General features: G+C 32.1%; 1 protein-coding gene across 1 annotated transcript; it reads right to left on the bottom strand.

The window, feature by feature from the left end:
- Positions 1-543: 543 nt before the first annotated feature.
- Positions 544-20,454, bottom strand: LOC149900635 (zinc transporter ZIP1-like). Its single transcript, XM_090112300.1, has 6 exons — positions 20,013-20,454; positions 3,610-3,721; positions 3,251-3,404; positions 2,791-2,960; positions 2,165-2,499; positions 544-1,949 (listed from the first exon to the last, which is right to left on the bottom strand). The coding sequence occupies exons 1-6, from the start codon at positions 20,314-20,316 to the stop codon at positions 1,858-1,860; spliced, it is 1,167 nt and encodes a 388-aa protein (XP_089968426.1). The 5' UTR covers positions 20,317-20,454; the 3' UTR covers positions 544-1,857.
- Positions 20,455-21,054: the final 600 nt, after the last annotated feature.

Below are 21,054 nucleotides of genomic sequence, written 5' to 3' on the forward strand. Positions count from 1 at the left end.
TTTTATAAAACCTGCCTAGTGCCTAAAGCACGCCTAGAGCTAGGTAAGAAATTTTGAGGAATTATTAAAAAAAATGTAACTACTTAATTGTTTTGTTAAAGATCGAATACGGTTTATGAAACCATTGTGATAAAATAATCTGATAGGGTTTATAGTGTTTTCATGTGGTTGGTTTTCCAGATCACTAATCAGCTATAAGTAGGTAGTTTAATAGGCATTATTACATAATATTGTTTTCCAGTTTTAATTCCTTTGTTTGTTTTAATGTAAGTATGTTGGTTTTAATTCCAAATAAAGAAAACTAAAAAAAATGTTTTTTTTGTACGAAAGTCATAACTGCTTATGTAGGTAATAATTTTATTACCTTCTCCTATTTATTCCCATACAAAAGCTCGTAAAGCTTTAAGCTATTTGAATATTCTCCCTATTTGAGAGAGATGCAAAAATTCACAGTTTAAGTACCTACAGACAACGTGGCGTTATTTTCAACTTCCGGGATAGTATTACAGACAAGTTTCAAGAATTAAAAAACTATGTAGTACCTACCTATATTTATTTTTATTTGTTACGATTTAAAAAATTATGAAAAATTGAATAAAAACAAACCTTTTGTATTTTTTGTGACAAAAATTTAATTCCTTACAAATTAAGCTTATCCTAAGTTCTTAGAACTATATCACTTGAAGACAGTCCTTAATATTAAATTACCATTATTGTTGGTGACCGTAAATAAAATAGCATCTATAAAAGTATAAAATTATCAAACATAATATGGTATTGTAAAAATGGATTGTTCAATTTAGTTGCCTTTTTCAAGTCAATACTTAGTGCCATATTTGTGTAATTATCAATAAGTAAAGGTGGTTTTGGGTAATGGCAGACGGTGGGTTTTGCACATAAAATATAATTATTTTAATACGTAACTCGCGATTTTTAAAAAAAAATACAATTAAGTATGTACTTGATTATTGATTCAGAAGATTAAAGCATTCTCTCAAGACCTGAAGTGGACATCACTAGTTTTAAATGTGACCCTTTAGTCGCCATTACCCTAAGGACTAATGCACAACATATTGTATGCTAATATACTTTATTTTACATATAAAAATGAATCGCAAAATGTGTTGGTAAGCGCATAGCTCGAGAACGGCTGAACCGATTTCGATAATTCTTTTTTTATTATATTCCTTGAAGTACGAGGATGGTTCTTATGTAGAGAAAACGTAAACATGTACCACGGGCGAAGCCGGGGCGGACCGCTAGTTTTACATAAAAAAAAGTCATCATATGTCAAAAATAAGTAGAAAATAACTATTTTCTATTTGTACCTATGTATTTGCATAATTAAACTACAAACTATTTATTGACTAGACAACCTTCTCGAATACCTAGGGGTAAAAACATGCAGAAATGAATAACAACTTATTGATACCCGAGTCGCCAAGTCACCTTAAATTAAATAAATAACAAACTGTACGTTTTACAAGTAAATAAAAACTTTTAACAGCCATAGAGCGCAAATTATAGTACCTAATAATAATTGTTCATTCAATAATTAAATTAATAACATTTACGTTAAAAATACCTAAGTATAAGTAGCTTCGTCACTGTAGGTAAGCTAGCCTGTAATAATTCCGTATGAACTAAAATACTATCTTCGACATTTTTAGATATTTCTAATTTCCTAGCCTTCTTCGCTGACAAATAAAAGTATAGATTATACAAATATCGTACTAGGTTTACATAAATTAAAATACCTCTTCACCGAATAACAATATTGCATTGTTCTATGTTTATAAAAATTATACATGGCAACATTGGAGTAAAAATTTCCAAAATAGTGTGGCTGAATCTCTTCTAGTCATGTGAGTGACCGTGATCATGAACAATGCTTTGCTCATCAGACGCACCGTGAGAGTGACCGTGGGAGTGGCTGTGTGAGTGACCAGCTGAAAATAATGAAAAAAAAAAAATTAAAACACTGAGGAAAATTAGAGATTTTCATAGACGTTGTTAGAGAAAAAATATCTTTTATTACCTACGTGTCTATAATAAGTATAAAGTGTTGCAAAGAAAACTTTTATAATAAATATTACAAAGTACATATTATTATCTAATTAAGAGATAGATACTGGTAATTAATAGGTACTGTATATTTACTTACTTAACAACTGTAATCCAAACATAAGGCCGAAGCCGACAAGAGCAGCCAGATATTGCAAGATGCCAGATCTGTCGCTCTTCCAGATTTCAAAGAATATGACATACAGGAGCGTTCCAGATGCCAATCCTTGCAACACCACAGAATATGCCCCCGCTGCAGTCGCTCCTTCGCCTCCAACCAGCAATATTCCAATTCCAATACCGAGAGGAGACACGATAGCGAAGGTAGTTATGTAAATGATAGATAGATAGGTTTTGGTCCGGGTTGCAATAAGCTCCACGCCGATACAGAAAGCGATGACCAACTTATGCGCAGATACAGCACCCAACATATACCTGAAAGGAGATAGTTCATATATGTAACTAAGTATTTATAAATTTTTTATTTAATTATTATTGTTACTAACGTTCAAAATTCAAATAAGGTTCCAAAAAGAGCTGAGGATGGTTGACTCATTTAACAAATAATTCTACTACATACTAGATGCTGCCATCGAGTGTGTAGTGGAATTGTTGTAAAATGGGATGTTTTTTATCATTATAATAATACAGATGGCGGTATTATAAGTTTTATTCGATTCGTTTTTTCTCATGCATAGATGGCAGTGATATCAAAAAAAACCATACCACACACTCGACGTACAAGATTCCAAGCCAACTGCGAGACCTTCGAAAAGCTCATGAATGGATAGAGCGAGCACAATCAGAAGTCCACGCAAGGCAGATGTGACGTCGTCAGCGGCATTGATCGGCATATGGCTGTGGCCGTGTGAATGGTTGTGATTTACTTCAATATCCTGGAAAAAAAATTTAATGAAATAAATTATGATTTAATGAAATAAATTATAATTAAATTAATCGAGTCAATTCGTTTATTATAATATTAAAGTGATATCAATGAATACTTATAATCTCATCTAAATGACTGACCATGACCACAGCCATGACCATGAATTTAAAAATTAAAATTAACGAAAGTTTCAAGTTAATCAAGACTTACAAGAAGAAGTAGGTAGATAGAAGCAATAAGCTTATCTTTCAATGAGGTTTATCTATTTAAAATTTATTTATTCAGTGTTTTATTTACCTTAGGTGCTTTAATAGAAGGTGGGTCGGTAAGGTTAGCGGTAGAATTGGTGACGCTGTTTGCTCCTTGTTCCTTGTGATCATCAATGTTGTTTCGGCTCTTTCTTACACTTAAATTTCTAACTAGCGGGGCTTGCGAACCATTCTTCTTTTCTCTAAATATAAGAAAATAAGATTAATATACGAGTGATACCTACCATAAAATGCACATCAAAAATTAAATGCGCAGGGAGTGCCAAATTAAAATAGATTTTACTGATTACCTATTTTAAAATTTAGTGCTGTAACAAAGTTAAAAAATATTCGTCATTAGAAAAAAGATAGCAACTTCTAATGAAATACATAATGATAATATGTTACCTGTGATGGATGTACATGTGGACCAATTCCTCAACCAAGTACATGATGAAGAATCCACAACACATCAAGAAAGCGGCAAGAGAGAAGTCAAATTCCCGCATCGCTCCTTGTTCTAAAACAAAATAAATACCAATTAGTTGATAACAATGAAACAAAGTTTGTTGACCTTGGCTGGTGGTCAAAAAAGTGTGGGTCCAGTCTTGTATACAGGGTGTCCCACTATTGGTATACTAAGCGCGAAGGAAATAGTAGTTTTACATACACTGATCACGTAAAAAATACATAAACAACAAAATTACGGTAACAAATTTTTGATAATTTTTTCCTGAAAATCCATGTTTTCTTCTCTAGCTTCGCGCAGCCGTCATATTATACCGCTTCTCTAATGTGAGCATTTTGTCTATGAAAACATAATCTTAAACGATAGCTCACGTGCTAGTGGCAAAAATGGGCGGGTTGCTTGCTATGGGTGTACACATAGAGTTTTAAGATTTCATCTATTTGAAAAAAAAATGCGTCTGGAATTTTTTAAGTATTTTTTACGTACTCAGCGTATGCAAAACTATAACCTCCTTTGAGCTTAGTATACCAACAGTGGGACACCCTGTATATATTTTAGTTTACTAGTAACTAGGTATAATGGGGGTGTATAATATTATACATAACAGTGAAAAAGCGAAATACCTATGTAGGTACTTGTTTTATGTTTAATATGTATATTTATTTTTTGTTAATAAAAGCTGAATAAACAAAACATTGATCATCAATCATAAGTTAGCTTTTCGGACTGGAACTATGTAACAGTCAACGAAAGTAGTTTCTAAATAATGTAGAAAATAAAGGTATAGTATAGGCATGGACCTAAAAAATTAACATAGGTAAGTAAATAAAAATCATACAGTATTTTTACATAGATTATAAAATATTTTTCCAACTGTGCTCTATGTATAAGATCATTTATATCTTATATTATTTACTTTTTAATTGTACCGTTACCTACAGTATATATGTATACTGAATGTGGAATAGTTTCATTTATTTAGTATCGTATAGAACTGGATGTCGTAAAACGATATGAGTGGTACCAAAAATGATCCTGTCTGGCGCCTTTATATTATCCAATAAAATTATTATTTCATTGCGAATTCTGAAGAAAGTTTTTAAATTTACCTCGCTTTAGTATTATTTCAGTAATCCACTCTCAATTTGCAAGATTTTAGAAATCGAGAAAATTTCAGAACAAAGAAATTGAGTATTTATTGCTTGAACGATAAGTTCGTTAGTGTAATATAAAAGAATTGTAATAAATTTATTGAGACAATCAAGTGCGGTTATATTTTAATTGAAGACATTGACCTTCCATTTATGTTTTAATGATTTCTCTCCTTACACAGTACCCTTGTTTACACCGCTTTAAAACGCTTAAATGAATGTCCAATTCGGGATTTTTATTGCTATGGTAAAATAAATATCGCAAGTTATCTGGTAACAGAACCTTTCAAGTAATTTATAACTATAGGACCGACGAGCACTTAAAATATAACTACATACCTACTTGGTTATCTAATTATGAAATAGTTCCACTGTTTTACAACTATATTATCTACTAATGAGTATTGACTTTACCTAGGAAGGTACTACTTAAATTCAGAAAACCTTTGCTGTTGACAAAAATTTATCGAAAAACGTACAAAGAAGAAGAAGCACGTGATTTGCATCTGTTATTTGCCTCAAGTGGCACTTCGTAATATTATCATACTGAAATGGAATTATTGTTTTTAAAAGCGAATGTACATAGATAATAGATATAGACCGACAGTTTGGAACATTATTTTAAGTGATGAAACCTAAATTTTAAAATGCTCACATGTTTTAAAGTTAACTTATTAAAACTAGTAACTAAGTACCCTAGGTACTAGGTACTAATGGTCGCGGAAGAATTCGAACAAATACCCGCGGCCCCATCATTAAAGCGGCTCGACGGAACACAGTGGGGTTTTAGTCGGTAAGAATCCGACATAACCCACGGCTCCTTCCCCGGGGGCCGTGGGTATCTTTGGAAGATTTCCCCACTATAAAAAAAAAAAAAGGTACTAGGTACCTACTATACTTATTGTATAAGTGCGAGCACATTGCACTACCTACTTACGATGCAGGTGTTGAAATAAGAATGTAAATTGACGCTTCAATTAGTTACTTGAAATTTTAAAACTGCGAATATCTATAATATTTGACAAAAGGCAAAGAAAAAGTATATTATTTTTAAGACGTTAAAACGACGTTGTAAGAAGACGTAGAAAGAGTGATAGACTGCAAATAATATTCCCCAGACGCTATCGCGATCGTCACTACTATCGGTTTAGTTTATATATTTGTGGAAGTGATTGTATAATAATTGTATTCTATAATATAATTTATGACAATATTTGTGCTGCCTAACACGTGCCGCACCCCAGTTAAATACTCTATACTTACTCATGATGACTCACTGGGAATAACCCTACTTCTAAATATTTGGAAAGTAGTATGTTAATCGATTTGTGTATGTCACGCTTGCATCCGCATAATGTGTTACAATTAGCTTTAGTGGTTTTTCATTCATTGGGTTTTTTATGTATCGCTGATAGCTTATATACATATTTAGGGTTTCGCATATTGAAATCTGTTATAGGATTCCGTTTTTATTTGTAAAGATAATGGCAATTAACAAATATAAAAGAAAACTCCATATTGTAATCTCTCCGATATCCTACTGATTCTACAACAACGCCCTTAACATAGTTTATTGTCGTCTGAGATAATATTCATTCAGAATAACAATGCACATAAAAATCTTCTAAAAAGCTATTGAAAAATAGAATGGAGTTTCGAGAACGGCTAGTGAAAACGATCGTTTTCCTTATTCAATAGAAATTGGATACGTCATTCCATTTTGAAATTCAAGCGAGTAGTTATGTATTTTATAAAACAATACACGATTGTGAAAGACACTTAAATATATAAAACCACCAAACAAATACCATTGTCTGATACACATTAGCAATTATATTTGCATCAATCTAAACAATACTTCCAGACGCGCACTGAATATGTAAATTTATTTAATCTATTTGGTATGGTATGTTAGTGTTTGCGCAGCCGGGAGGTGCCTGCCCATTATACCAATCTACGAATTTATTCATGTTCATAGATTTGAGAATAGTAGCTGGTCTTTTGTTCTGCATTTATTGTTAGATAAAGCCACTTTTCATCATCAATTATAAGCTTCAAATATTGTCTCTAGCAGGTTTTTATCTATTATTGTTTTACAGCCGACCTTAATTATCACGTATGTAATAAAATTAAAACTTAATTTGGATCATACAAGTCATGATACCTCTATGAAATATTTTTCTTTGTTTTAACAAGCGTCAAGCAAATCTTTTGTAAGTAATTTAAGCAACCTAAACTTTCACGTTTTATATAAAAGTGGGATGAGCCATAAGACAATTATATAACTAGGTATTTAACCAGCAGTCGTAGGTATACATAGATCGTAATTAATGCATAATGTTTGTAAACATCTTTTTAGGTTTTTTACCAAGACATTGAATTAATGACCCCTCGTTTTACATTCATTAGCTTACATCCGCTCGTTTTTGTACCCAGAACAATAGTTGTAGGCATGTTAATAGCAGATTGTGCAAAGTTTATTTAAATACTTGAAAATATTCGTCACGCGAGTATTTTAAAATGGTTGAATGGTTAGCTTTAATGTTTTGATAACATTGCCGAGGTTAAATTTGAATATTTTTATTTCTTTGACAAGCACGAAATTAATTTTATGGTATTAATTTTGTATATTTACTACATAATCCTTAGGCGAAGGTACCTGAAGGATGTAGATTGTAGACTTTCTATTTTCTTTGATAAATCCTTTAGTTACAAAATCTTTATAAGTGCGCTATTTATGTATTCTATACAAATTATTGTCTAAGATAAAGTGTTTATGTACCTATAGGTACGCCTGTGAAGAGTGCTGTCAGGTGAATAGCCTTTTAACAAAATAAATCTACAAGGAAAACAGACAACTCTAAGCTCATGAAATTACCATTTAACAAATGAAGTTCTCTCCCTACCCAGTAAGATTGAGAATTCTCCAATCCCTAGTGACGTCAAAAAATAAATAAGTATGTATTCGCAAGTCGTGTTGATTCCTTGGTTGATTCAATCAATGAAGCATTGTGTCTATAACCAAATGACGTCAATTTTTTATATTCACGTGTAACCACTAATATTCATTCATAAATTCACCATCGTCCTTATTTTTATAGACATAAAATATTTTTGGAATTATTAATGTCTTTTAATTAACTTATTTTATAATTTATATATTATAAGTAAAATATCCTTCAATTTATATTTAATTGCCGGATGAAGTAAAGTAAAAGCATAATATAAATAAAAATAGAGAAAAACATATATTTCAGTAACACATATTCTGTTATTTTATATTTACAAATGGGTGACCTTTCAATGACATTTAAATTACTTGGAACTTCTTCAAGGTCCTTTTGGGAAACTTGCCCAATAAGTGTTGTTCATCGTAAAAAATCAATCACAAGCGTTTTGTACAACTTCATACATATTTTATAAGAAGTCATCTCATAACTTAATATGTAGGTATATATTAGAAAAAATATATTAGAAATGATCTCTTTAAGTAGTAAGTACCTTAGTAAGTAGAAATTATGTACATTGATTATATTATTTATTGCTTCATCCAACTAACAAACAATTGGTACATTAAATACATTCACTCAAAGCCTAAAAGCTCCTCATCATCCTGGCTGCATTCCACACAACCTGTTATCGACCCTATACGTCCCTATTCTAGTCAAAATTGACGTATGCCAATCTAGACTGTATTTCCAAGAGAAAAATATAAAAGTCCCGTGCAATGTCAGCCAATAACATAATCGAGGCGAGGTATGTACAGAAAGTTCGCAAAAAAACGTCGCGCCATGCATTACGAAACATCAATAACAATACATCGACCTTGATACTGCCAATTCTTAAATTTAATTATCTAATTATGCTAATTCATAATAATTCAAAGAAAATGTGATATGATTTAATAATAACTCTAATATATCGAATACGTATAATGTAGAGCCACAGAATACAAAGGTAGAGCGAGACTCGGTGAATCTATTTTTCGTAATTTGAAGCGACAAACGTTTTTGCGGTTGTTATATTTTGGCAGAGGAGTAGATGACTTAATGGTTTACATATCGTATTTTCCTGTTTTTGTTAATTTATCAAAATATTATTTACTGAAGGGAACAGGAAGTGTTAAGCATCGAAAATGTTTCATTTAGTTAAAACAACGGTTTTCCTACTATTCCTTCTCAACTATTATGCAACATATAACATAACAAAACCAAACAGAACACAGTGTAAATATTCAACGTGTCTAAATACGGTAGATTTAAGTAGAATTGTACTGGATCTGGTGCATTAGCATTCCACGGTGCAGAGTTGGACCATGCAAATTGCGTGTTTTCCCATCCATACCAACCTTACATCACAATTTCGATCCTTTGTCTTTAATTATTTGCTTTTCCTTGTTATTATTTGCGATTATGCAGTCTTTAGATTTCCCGCCAATTCAACCACTCAAATGATTTTGACGTGTTTATTCAAGTGTGAAAATAATAGAATAGACCGCCTCCTTGGTACAGTGGTTGACGCGTGAGCGTAGAACTGAGGGGTTTGATTCCCGGTGGAGACGAAGAAAAAAAAATTCTCGGTCTGGCAGGACACAGAAGGCTGATCACCTACTTGTCTCTAAAGAAAATCGATCAGTGAAACAGATGTATGTATAATGCATCTGCCCCTTACCCCACTTGGGGACATGGGACTTCACTACTATTCAAGTGTGGTCAACGTCAATTTGCTAGTTATGAATATTTAAAATTATGTAGCCGTAAAATTGATAATGAGCATTGAGCATATTAAAGCAATGTTTCATTAATTATAAACATTAAATCTGATACAAGTATTATAGTTAATTTAATCAATTTGGATTTTTACAAAATAAGTTTTCATCGTAGCACAATTATTTTCATAATAAAATGTAATGTATAATTTGTTAACCACTGTAATTAAATTATTGTTTCATCACTTATTACGTTACAGCATGCACGGCTAACTTCAGACATGGACCAACTGGCCTAGAGAAAGATATCTGATATCAAAATATATATCTATAGTTAATGTTGCGGTTCATATTACAAATACGCAATTTAAAACATGAATAGAGCAAAGCGTGGTTGACTTTACTTGACTTTGTCTTCAAGCTCTGAAGATGATTAATGGAAGACGTACTTCTTTATCTTTTTCTAAAGCACATCAATCAAAAGCACTACTAACACTGGTGGTGGTACTTCCATAACAGTTTAGTTTAAATACTATAAATATCTCAAAAAATATGATTGATTGATACATCGTATTAATTTTTATTGAAAAAATAGTAATAGTAAAAATAGACTTTGTTAATTATACTTTTATATTTTATAACAACTGAAAATGTAAAGACCGAGACACACAACAATAGTTGGTCGTAACTCGTAGGCGTCGCGTCGCCTTGGGGTAATCAAGTTCAATTCTGTTATAAATAATATGACCTCTTTATTTTAGGGCAAAACAAGAATCTTTATAGATTTATGACTTATCTATGAGTTTATTTCTATTTTTCTGTATAAAAAAGTTTTAGTTACGTGAGGCCTAATATTATATTAATCACGTTTCAGAGGGCCTTTCGGCGCGCGCCCTTCGGCCGGTCGATGCTGGGGTCGAGGGTTTGGGGAACGCCGATGATGGAACGGGGAACAATCCATCATCGGCGAGCGGGTGGCGTGAGCTCGTGTACAGCTTGCGCCGCCCCGGGGTGGGCATTTGGTGGAGGGCCTGGAAACGGGCAAGTGGCGGAGGGACTGGAAACGGGCAACTGCTGGGCGGGACATGCGGAAGATTGCGAATGTGTACCCGCATCCCGTCTAAAGCAGCGCGTTGGTACACGGTGGGGTTTTGTTCGGTAGGAATCCGACATAACCCACGGCTCCTTCCCCGGGAGCCGTGGGTATCTTAGGCAAGATTTCCCCACTTTAAAAAAAAAAAAGGCCTAATATTATATTAGTATATGTGGTTGTATCTATTTACTAAATAAATAAATGGAAATTCTACATCATTATAAAAACCCATGCTTTTATTTAATTGAAACGGAACTTGGATAATGGAGGTCATTGATGGTATCATTTACCGTGTCATTATTATCTAACACAGGTTTTGTTTCATCGATCACCATCCGCGTTTATTTCTACGAAGTCTTACATAATAACATAAGTCAGTAAGTCACTTGTTTATAGCTTACCAAGTAGCTTTACTTACATTTTCGACGCTGATGTATCGTAAGGTTAAATTATTTAATTTGTTATGGATTGATATTTTTTAACTTTATCTTCACAGTTCTTATTATGTTTCAATAACATCGCATGTATATGTTAAAATTTCATGCAGCTAATCTACGACTATAAAAATTTTACTGTTAGGAAATTAAATTATGCACCTATTAGGATAATAAATATTCTACATTATTATTGGAGGATTTTGGTAAATATTACGGGAATTGTTCATATTTATAGGATAAATCTGGCTATGGGCAATATGGTCGTGCTTAAGTTTAAATAAAATCGTATTCGTACTTTATCCGTACTTTTGTATCTACAAAGAGAGACGCCAACAAAAATACCAAAAGCATCAGTGTAAGCTTTTGCATGATGAACTATTGTTTTATGTATCTAGCATAGTTTCGAAAATCGCAACACTAGCCTATTTCGCAATGGCGGTTTATTCTTTTGTTCCACTAGGCTCGCATTGTTCTGTTTATCTTATTACGTATGCGTAGCTGAGGTGCAAAAAAGATATCATTGATCTTTTAAAATGTCAGGCACATGTTAAGCACGTTCAGTAGACAATCTCATCAATTATTTATTTGCGCCACTATTTTTGGCGCGTTAACACAATGGATTTTCGTTTCTATTGAACTACTTATTTGTGAAGTTACGCAATTTTTACTGACACTTACCTAATTATTTTATCAGTTGAGATAACTAATGATAGAAGACATTATGTTTATGAAATGCCATCAAAATAACAAATTGCTATTATTGTATTTTTAATTAATATGATAGATAGTCATTTTGCGGCTGCTCAATTATACGTGATTATACATAGCAGTATTGAATTTACAAACATACTTTAAAAAACGGGAGAACCAAAAAAGACATCGAAAATAAATTATTTTATGATTTACCAGTAGATATTGCAATAACAACAGATCGGTTTTTCCTCTTATCATAATATTTTAATTTATTGTGGTCAATAATACAATTAACAAATATATAATAATCCCAATTTTCAAGAGAGAGAACTGAGAACTCTTTAAACAAAATTTAACTTGATCATCATCATTTAAATAAAAAAAAATGTGGTGTGGTTTTATGAAACCACGGTAAAAGTGAAACTGTTCGAACGGTGTGTCCGAACACTGCTTTGTGTAGCGCATGTCGCGTGACGGTCGGCTGCCGAGTAGGTATACCTACTCGGCAGCCGCGATACACGCGACATGCGCTACACAGACCAAAAAGTTTGAGACGATGGAATAAAAGTTTCACTTTAAAAATTATTATAAAAATGTAAACAGGAATTATTACATAAAATATGACAACCCATTTAATATTGCATTTAAATTTTAACCTACATCCATCGACACCATTACAAATCCAACCAACTTGGCTATGAAAACACAATATTGCCTAGAATTTGGGTCGTGAACTCATTTTATAACTTTTATCAGCTTGTATCTATTTTGTAATTTAATTGTCGACATGAAAAGCAAAAAATTATTTCAGTTTCCATTTAGATTTAGATATTTTTATATGTCGACATGACAGCCTTGATTCAATGATTTCTCTTTGTTTTCTTTTCCAGTAATTTATTGGCTGTAGGTTCCGAAATACTTACCTATATTTTAACGTAACGTAACAACGTAATGGAAAAATAGATTGATCAATTAACAAAAATATTATATACCTATATTTATAATGCAGGTTTTAGTATTGTATTTATAATATTATCTGAGATGCAGGGCTGTATTCTTATTAGGAATCTACTTATAAAATATATTAAGTAAAAATAATTTTGAGAACCATTTAGAGGCGATATTCTTAATTCAAAACCTTCAAGGCTAGCCTTGTCTTTGTCATAGCCTCTATAATAATAATTAGTAATTAATGCTAAGCATCACAATAGAATGAAAGTTTATGGCAACACCTTTGTTCCAAGAATCGCTGACGCGTGGTGACATAAATAAAACTATGAATGCACTTCACACATAATAATTCTTCAAAATACAAGGATAAATATTAACTATCTATTATGGGTAATGTGTTGTTGCATTATGCTTGTAATTTTCTTATACTTACAGTAAAAAGTTACAAAAAGCCATTATTGCCTAATAATAGCTGACCATCTATATTTACATAAAGAGGTAACTCATGGTTACATTTAATAATTGAAGCTTTGTTTTTGTCAGAAATGGCTCGGTTTTCATTTTGATTTTTCGAAAAAGGATTTAAACTTATATTTGACGAGAATAACTTTTCGTTATTTTGGGAACTCTGGAAGGAATAAAGAGCGTCTTTATCCAACCACCACCTGCTGTCGTCGAAATTATTCGCAAAATATTAATATTTCTTTATTTTGTCGTTGATATGGTCTAAATCAGAAATTTTAAAACTGATTAATACAGTACCTACAGTCGCTTTTATGGTCGCAATTATTTGTACATTTGATTCCGTAGGTTGTAAGTTTCCACAACAAAGTGGGTGCACACTGCATTCCGTGTTACATAATCAAAGATACTATATATTTCCCTACATAGGTACCTTGTACTTACAACCTAGCCTCCTCTGCTAAACATGTAAATGATTCATTTGAGATCTGCCTTCCATAACCATCTCAATTCGCAAACCAAACAAGAACATGTAAAACAAGGAAATATAACCTGTTTCTACGCAATATATTTTCTCTTGATAAGTCTACTATATGATAAGTATTACGAGACAATTTTAGATGTCAGTTTGTTTATTGAGAGTTAAATAAATAATTTTATGGGTGTGCGATGTTTGACTGACCTGCGAAATAGAGAGAAACAATATTTATCTAAAAGAAGATGTACTTTGTATTACTCAACGAGAACCTATGACATACTGAGCAAATATAGTAAAAATTAAATATTAAAAAAACGTTTCTATATGATAATTAACACATAATTGTGTAGACAAAACAGAAGAAACTCATTTGGTATTTCCCTATAATTTTTTCAAATATGCTCCATATTCCAAATATGCTCCCTATTTCTATATTGTCAATTTTTCTCGAACTAAAATCCAAAAATGTTGTGTTTGAAAGCAACATTTAAATACATAATATAACGTTAAATACGATGAAATAATTGTATATATATTTAAGTATTATACCTCAAGAAAGTGCAGGTCCGTTAAACGTCCCAATATTTAACACGTGTGACATGTTTTATGGTTGATGGACGTGATTTCATTGCCAATGTGTAAAGTAAGTCATTGGAAGTATAAATAAATGGAATGTTACATACCTGCATTAACAATTATTGATACAAAATAGTACGATCATTTGAAATGTAATGACAGTTAGCTCATAAAATAAAAAAGATAAAGATTCCTCGCCCATCTTTTAAATCAATTAAGAGTAATATCAATCGATCTGAATATGAGTAAAGCAAGTACAATAATTGATATCTATACTAGTTATTCCATGTGGATTTATTATCTTTGGATTGCCTTCACACTTCACAGATACTTTAATAAGCATACTTATGTTTATGAATTCATAATTCAAAATATTAAATTATGAATTCATAAACATAAGTATTCAAAATATACTATATAAAAATTAATAATAACTAATTTAATGTGTGAAATGATATTTAACGTCTTTTCCACAACCGCAAATACTAGGCTACTATGAATTTCAAATGAGTTTTATTATTATAACGACCGTAACATAACGAAGGATATTACGTAAATATCAAAATATGCACATTTATCTTGCCGTTATGATAAACGGCGTAGAAATAAATTTATCTCGTTATCCATAAAGATTGTGTAATCTACACCTTTGAGAATATACTCGGCAACAAAATACATTCGTACTATTATTTTTTATTTAATAATATGTAATTATTTTCTAATCAAAAATTAATTATTTCGCCTGCTGGAAAACGAAAGTTTTATCAGTTCGTTGTTTTTAGTACTTTCGATCACTTTATTGCATGTACTCTTCATAGTTCATACTAAATTTTATTATTTAAACCTTAGTAACTAAAACCTAAGTAGTCCCATTATTTTCGTGTTCAAAATATAGGAAAATTCTATTCTTATTTCAATGCTCTATGATAGAGCCTTTTAGAAAACGATACGTTTTTTATGCTTAGCATCAAATTGATTAGATTTATATAATTAAAATCGAATGATGTGAGTACAAGCTGTGGTGTGTATTGTGTATTGTTTATGGCATATATTTATGCTAATAATGCATAACCAATTAGTGTAGAGCAAAAACTCTAACGAGCCCTATTCATACTACTTATAGATTTATAGTTTAAGAATTATTTTTTGTGTGTTACCTAACTGATTATTATTTAAGAATTACTATGGTTTCTATATCACTAGCTGTGAGCCCGGCTTCGCTCGTGGTACAAGTTTACGTTTTCTCTCCATAAGAACCTAACACATTTCGCGATATCATTTTTATTTTATAGAATATAGATTATAGACTATCTGTGCAGTCCGGTTTCATCTTTAGTACACGTTTAAAATTGGCCGCACCAACTCAGAAAGTAGTGGGAAGTAAAGACGCTACTTTGAAATTTTTCAAACGTACATTAAAAGCCGAAGCGGAGAACGTCAGTCTTTGAACAATATAATGCCTTCACGAATGCATTAGAAGACCGTAATCCAGGCCGCTAAACTTGAACAAAGCTCGTTCAATTTCCGGTAAAGAATATATAATGCATAAAACGTGTTTCTTTACGCAATTATGACTAAACATTATACCTTCAAAGCGATTGTACGGAAATCCCGAGTTTCGGGAAATGCTAGCAGCTATTCGCAAAACACGTTGCGAACAACGTAACTTACGAAAGCTAAATTGATAATAATGTTCCTTGGTTTCACCGTTTATGGCTATCGGATTTGCTTTCTTATTTTGCGGTGAGATGTGACCAATTTGTAAGTGGTTATGTTTAAGATTTTTACAAGAGAAATTTATATTTCAGCGTTAGCTTAATCAAGTAATCAGAAATACAGAACTATATACATACTATCCTCTCAGCATAGAATAAAGACTTGTAGATTAAAAATTGTTTTAGAATTAATTAATCATTATACAATTGCAATTGTGACCAATGTGAATTACCGACGCGGACGGTGGAAATGGTGGAAAAATAACGGAAAATAATTTTATTTTGTCACGATGGCTTTATTATATGTATCACATATACATCAGTCATGTATTATTTATTAGCATTAGGACTAGTATTGAGATAAAATTGGCTCATCCATTTCTATAAAAATATAACGTTTACCACTTCACAATTATTTCAGACGAATTTGTTCTTTTTAGACATTTAAATATGACTTACATACAAATTCGTTTTTAAATAGAACAAGGTGATTATGTTTAACAAAAGTTATGTTAACAGTCGTAGGTACTTATAGTATTGTTCAACACTAATGTAATGATTAACGACTAAATCGCTTAAACAGCTAAGGTCAGTCACCCAGCAGGACTATTCTTTCAAGGTTTAGGTAGCGAAGTCTTGAGAATGAACTTTAAGTTAAAGAAAAAAGGTTTATAATTAAAATTCGTGGCTGCTACAGGTTAATTCCCACGGGCCTTTTCAGTTTCTCGACAACTTGATTCATAATCATTAGCGAATTGCCTGATGTAACCACTCCGACTTCAATTACCTTTTTAAATAAGCCTTTTTTAACAGGTTTTATGAAATTTTCGTGATAACTGATAACGGCACTTTATTTGTATGTTTCAAGGTTTTATAAATAGGCCTTTTACATTGTCTGATAAGTGGTTCAAGTGCTTAATCAATAAAAATGATATCGTTATTTAATTGTCCAATAAAGTACTGTTATTTCTAATTGCAATATATCTTTTAATGTTTACATTTAATTCTTTAGATTGCATAATAAGCCCACTTTCCCAACGATTCTCGATAATGATATTGATAGTGTTATCTTTCTTTGTCTATACTTATACAGTTATACTAATAACTAGTATAAGAGAGCTTAGATCAGAGCTTCTATTTCTCTATTATGGTATTAAGTTATAAGACTTATACATAAAAAAAAAAAGTTAAGTTAAATCTTGACAAAGCTATTCAGCGAAGATGAAGCCACTTAACAATTTTATATAAATAATAATGCACGTTACGGAATAGTTTTTTGCCACATCATAACGATATAAGCTAAGTATTAACTATAGAAAGTTGATGACATAAACCTAAGAAGATTTCTGGTATAGATGTAATAAGGAACGATAAAAAAATATCACCGCGTAAACAGAAAAGTACTTTTTTGCACGTAGCACCGGATAGAAACACTTAAAATAACCTTGATAAAAAAATGAATCATGTCAACTGGATTGTAAATTACTTTTCCCATGGTCAATATCAAACCTAAGTACAAATTAATGAAATTTAATACTTTAGTAATCGCGTACATGTACAGTATTAATTAATATAGTTCTAATAATTATAATGCTACGAGCGTACTATGTTTCCCTTCATTGAAATGGTAGATAATTGCAATGGTAGGGCGGCGAGCACGTACGGTTTGACAGACGGGAAAGTTGTACACAATGTGCCTGGTTTTGGCTATTTTCAACAATTTTCTCTCGGAAATAAGAGATAATAGTATATAAGGGTAAGAACTAAGAACATCAAAGCTACTGTTTAAACTTTAAAGGAAAATGCTCCACCCAAAAATTTGAGGTCTAAATTTTTAGGTTATAACCAGAATATAAAAGTCAAAAGAAAATATGGTTGTTTTATTATATTAAAAAGTATATTTATCAATCAAATAATTATTTTAAGTTTTAACGAAGCTTTTTCCGGCTTATTATTAGCGTTTTGGGCAATTTAATTATGTATTTGATAAAAATACTTTCTACTTTCATTAAATATTACTTATGGACGAACATTAGGTTTATGTTTTTTTTATAGAAAAAGAGATAGAGAAAATAACGGAAATGTTATATTCGCTAACAATATAATAAATTAGACATTAAACATTAATAATTAGTTAGGTATAGATTAATATCCGACAATTTTTTCGTTTTTAATTACTAGCTAATTAATTTGTAACTGTTTTTAATTACACAGTTTACAGTGAAAAAATCTGGAAAATGGGCATAATAGATTTAAAAATGCAAATATAATTTATATGTCTGCGATGGCCTTAGGCCATGCGCAGACGACAGACTATCCGTGACGCACTTTTTAGTCTGTGAAAATAGAACCTATGAAATTATATGCAGTAACGCACACGACGCGCAAAAAGTCCGGCGCACAAAAAATCCGTGTAATTCGGGCAGACCGCACCGCGCCGCTCCGCACAAAAGTGTGTGAAAAGAATTGAACGTTTGCTTCAACGCGCGCTAACGCAGACGGCGCACACTTTACACGATTTCCATAGCGTCTACGTCCCTACAGCTCTGCCGACAAAATGATCGAAGATGTGCGTCGTGTGCGTTGAGTCTGTGAAAAATCCGCGACCGACTTTTTGCGCGCCATACAGACTTTTTGTGCGCCGCAGACTCGATCGCACAAAAAGTGTGCCGTCTGCGCAGGGCCTAAATATTTCACCAATGCCACATTCCTATTAAATAAAAATATATGTATTTAAATAATTTTACGACCGCCAAGGTTTATGAATGCAGTCTATCAAGTAACTGCTAAAAATGTTCACTCATAGGTTTTAACTTTAATTCATAATTCTAGCTTTAAGGATATTTATTACTTCTATCAATTTATAACGATTTTATTCGATAACTATAGGTAGTTAGGTAAGTTAGGTAGGCCTGCTAACAAAAATTAAAAATTGAAATTATAAATTTCGCATTCAAAATAACGAAAAATAGATAAATCAAATTGTCAGAAGCATTATATTCAAGAGGAAAGTTGAAAATCCAGGAAAATGTATCATCCACGTATCATCATAGGTATCTGTACAATATAATAATGCCATTTCAATTGATTCGCCATTTTTTTTATTACAACAAAATCATCGAATTATTCCCTTGAAAATTTCATGAGATGTTGTAAGAAATTGTAAAAAATATTCAAATGCAGAAAAGGCAGTTTTGCCTGTAAAACAAATATTCTGATTTGCACCTTTACATAGCTCATGTCGGTACAGTGACCCTACGCAGCGCGAATTGATTTAATTTTTGCTCTGCAGTGAGCGGTCACTGGCACACATACCCACTGACGGACAACCGTTTGCGCAACTCTTAGATAATATTCACTGAGATACGATAGTACACTTTAATGAGCATCAACCAAAACAAATAGACCTTGGGGCCGATCGATATTCTCGATATCCGGTTCGATTACGTGAAATATGCAACTGCAGACAAAGGAATTGTTAAAAAATACCACAAATAATTTTACAATGTTTCCACATTGTGCTATTTTTATAGTTAACGTGTTTCAGTCACGACGTCAAGTGTAGTGCGTTAGGTAGTAATTGCTAAATATTAATTTCATAATTGATGTTTACTTACTCGTTTTATGTTGTTTAATGCTCAAGCTAACGATTTAAAAATTTTGACAAAATTTTGACCATTCTACATAATAAATTATAATAATTGTAATTGGTTCTATTGCTTCATGCTATTTGAATAACCAGTTCTAGAGTTCGTTGAAATAAATAATCTGATTTAAAATAAAGATACAACTACAAATTAATAAATCAAGTTGTCCAATAATTATTCCCATTCATATAATATTTTTCATAAAAAACATAACATCATTATTACTGCATTTTGAATAAAACAGATTTGCGTCATATTTGTTTTAACGATGCGTCCACAAGTACGAAGTCAGTGGCACGATTCATGAGTACCATTAGCCGGCGAATAAATTTTAATAAACGTTCACGAAAAACTAAAATGAATAAAATCGAGGCAGATTCAATGACAATGATAAAGAACTACGTATGAATAAATAATTCAAAGCGACTCACCCACGAGATGCTCAATGTTATGGTCGACTTCAGGAAGAAGGTGCAGGAAGGTTGTCGACAAAAGCACACCGCCTCCAAAAGAAAGGAGGGTGGCGACGACCCTGTTGGAGGATTTGAGATTCCCGGCTTCATTTGGAGTGATCCAGTGGAACCGCTTGGCGATCAATAGGGGTGCACAACCACAGATCATAGAGGCACAAAAAAGAACCGCCATAGAGACTCCTTTCGCCACAATGACCCCCTGGGTGTTATCATCGTCATCGTGATCGTGGCCGTGGCCATGTTTCATGAGGATGCCCTCCATGGTAAGTCTCTGTACCTGGCGGATAGAGAAAGAGTGGTTTGTTTGAAGGGTGCGTTGTCTTTTATACTGTGGTTCGATATCAGTATGCGCGTGCGCCGGCTAAGAGCGACGCGCCCGTACTATACAGTGTAGTAGAGGCACGTTGCGTCGGTCAGTTCGTTCCTCTACCGCAAAACAAGCACAACCTTCAAGCACGCTCCATTTGAAACACCTCACTGGGCTGACTTCTAAATTAGCCGTAATAGAGTTGATAATATTTTATTGCTACATTTAATTCAAAGAAAACAGAGTACCTACCTATAATTATTTTGATTTTTTATAAATACATTTATGTGTTCAAAATACTAAGAATAATTTCCTCATTGTGCATCATCGTTTTTATCTTTATTACTAATAAACTGACTTAATTTTAAGTAGATCCTACTCATAAAACAAAATGTAAGCGGTATCAAAGAACTGATTTAATAGTTATGTATTTTCAGTTCTATAATTATTGATGATTGTTACGGTAGTATATAGAATAAAATATAATTAATTGAATTCCCATACTAGAAATAATCCTGTACAAATATTATCAAACATCGTATTTGAAGTGTTAAGTAATATCTAGTCTATATTTGTTCTTTTTTACGCCGACTTCGACGAGATAACAAGTAAAAACTATTTGGTTCCAACTTCCAAGCATCTTGGTTTAGGTAACGAAATATTTTATCTCTTCACCATTATACTAATATGTAT

Source organism: Colias eurytheme, chromosome 18 (assembly GCF_061535395.1).
Source record: "Colias eurytheme isolate Ceu_HAF_F1 chromosome 18, ilColEury1 Martin Lab GWU primary, whole genome shotgun sequence".
NCBI lineage: Eukaryota > Metazoa > Arthropoda > Insecta > Lepidoptera > Pieridae > Colias > Colias eurytheme.